Source organism: Austrofundulus limnaeus, unplaced genomic scaffold, assembly GCF_001266775.1.
Source record: "Austrofundulus limnaeus strain Quisiro unplaced genomic scaffold, Austrofundulus_limnaeus-1.0 Scaffold1454, whole genome shotgun sequence".
Taxonomy (NCBI): domain Eukaryota; kingdom Metazoa; phylum Chordata; class Actinopteri; order Cyprinodontiformes; family Rivulidae; genus Austrofundulus; species Austrofundulus limnaeus.
In genome coordinates, this window is record NW_013953856.1 from 30,894 (window position 1) to 33,018 (window position 2,125).

Sequence of the window (2,125 nt, forward strand, 5' to 3'; positions counted from 1 at the left end):
TGGATGGATGGATGGATGGATGGATGGATGGGCCTAAAGTTTGACAGAACTGTAGGATCCAAGCTGCTCTTCTTAAGAAGTGGTTGGACCACAGCATGTTTAAATGCTGCTGGAACACAACCTGACGAAAGAGAGGTGTTAACAAAATTTAAAATCCATGGACCTACAGAATTAAAAACCTCCTTCAGCAGCCTAGGTGGCACACTGTCACCAGGACAATGTGAAGGCCTCAGCTTCAAGGCTATTTCAGAAACCTCAGATAGAACAGTCATTTTATTTCTTCTGAAAGCCTTTTCATGTGATGAAAAATAAACTTCCTGTTGGGTTCAGTATGTTGAAAGTGGTCCACCTGAATGATTGTGTTACCTTCAGAAAACGGTAACGCCTTCTTTTACGGTACCCTTATTACCATGTAATTACAAGGTGATAAAATGTATTTAAATGTAATTACTAACTTATTATCATGTAATTACAAGGTGATAAAATTATTTAAATGTAATTACTACCTTATTACCATGTAATTACAAGGTAATAAAAAATGTATTTAAATGTAGTTACTACCTTATTACCGTGTAATTACGTGGTACTTAGGGTACAAAAGAAAATCTTCTGTTAGTAAAACTACCTTTATTGGGTAACTACAACCAAATTACTATTTAATAATAACTCAACACTATATTTATAACCAAAAGAATGCAACTAAATTTTGAGGTTAGTGGTTAATTACAATAAAATATAACTTTAAAATTGTCCAAATTACCTACTACTTATTTAGGTGTTACATAGTGAATTGTAAGTGTTACATTACTGCAGACAATTAATTACATAGTAAAATTGTACCCTAATTACAAGTAATTACATGTAATTAGGTAGTAATTATCATTTAATTACATGTTTATTACCTTGTAATTACATGGTAATAGTGCCGTAAAAGAAAGCGTTACCCAGAAAACTAACCTCTGCTGTTAGACATGTACATAATTTTGTCATTATGTTCATGTTTTAGGCTCCAACACAAAGAGGCTCAGTGAAAACCTCCTATAAACCAGACTTGGAGCAGGTAAGAAGACTATGTTGACCACACACTCACATGATGTTTTAGTCCAAGAAACGTTCCACAAAATGGCCTCAGAGACCTGTTGACCAATGGCCTTTCATAAATATCTGCTGGACCCAGCCACATCTCACACAGAAGTGGCTTACTTTATTTCAGCTTTGTTACTGCCTTGCTTTGTGGGGCACTTGCCCAGCTGCCTGTTGCTCCACATGGATGAATCGCACATGTGATGGGATTAAATACAAAGAACGAAGTCCATCATTGCATGGCATGTCTTTGTTTGTGGTTAAATATCTACAGTACTTTCATTATATTTGATAAATTGACTAATTGATAATTGGCACTAACTGAATGGGCTATAGTTGAATTCAGTAGCCATTTTATTTTACAAGCTTCTAAACATTGCTGAAATGGATATCGTAGTGGTTTTAATTGACTGTGATATTAAACTGAAATACTATAGTTTGTCCAATGTATGTTTTTATATCTTGCATCATTCTGTTAAATAAAGTTAGAGTGTAGATTTAGGTATCTCAGACAGATTACAGCTGAATTGTAGCATTGTGACTTTAAAGTTGTTACCCTGACCTAGTTTTCTCCATTCATCTTCCTGTCAGAAACCCGTTAAACCACCTCCACCATCAAAACAGTCAGGTAAGGAAACTTCACACACAGTTTCAATAAATTGTCTCAAAATGAGAATGATGTGTGGATTACACTTAATGTCTCCATTTTAACAACATCAGTAATTTTAAGGATTTATTTTTTACTAAAACAGTGTGCGACATCCAGCAGACAGAAGTTTAAAGTCTTAAAGACTATAAAGATATTATGTGTAGTGAAGGATGATCTTGATTGCTATTTGCTTAAGATGGGCATCATCACTAATCTCAACCAATGAGAGCCTTCGTTGTCGAACCATTGCGTGACAACGTGCAGCTGCTCACGGACTCGAGCAGCCAGGACAGAATCAAGGAGGAAGTCAGAGGATTCTTCATGGTATTATTAGGGGTCCAAGCCCGAGGAAGCAGGGTAACGCAGCTGCAAAGCAGCAGCGTTTCCATGTCT

At 36.0% G+C, this 2,125-nt stretch overlaps 1 protein-coding gene across 1 annotated transcript in view; it reads left to right on the plus strand.

Annotated features, from left to right (window-relative positions):
- cd2ap (CD2-associated protein) overlaps positions 1 to 2,125 on the plus strand; it is a gene marked incomplete in the record, with an annotated part of 49,417 nt that overhangs the window by 25,511 nt on the left and 21,781 nt on the right. The window contains 2 exon segments of the mRNA XM_014032448.1: positions 1,007 to 1,060; positions 1,675 to 1,711. Of these exon segments, the coding sequence (XP_013887902.1) occupies positions 1,007 to 1,060; positions 1,675 to 1,711 (91 nt within the window).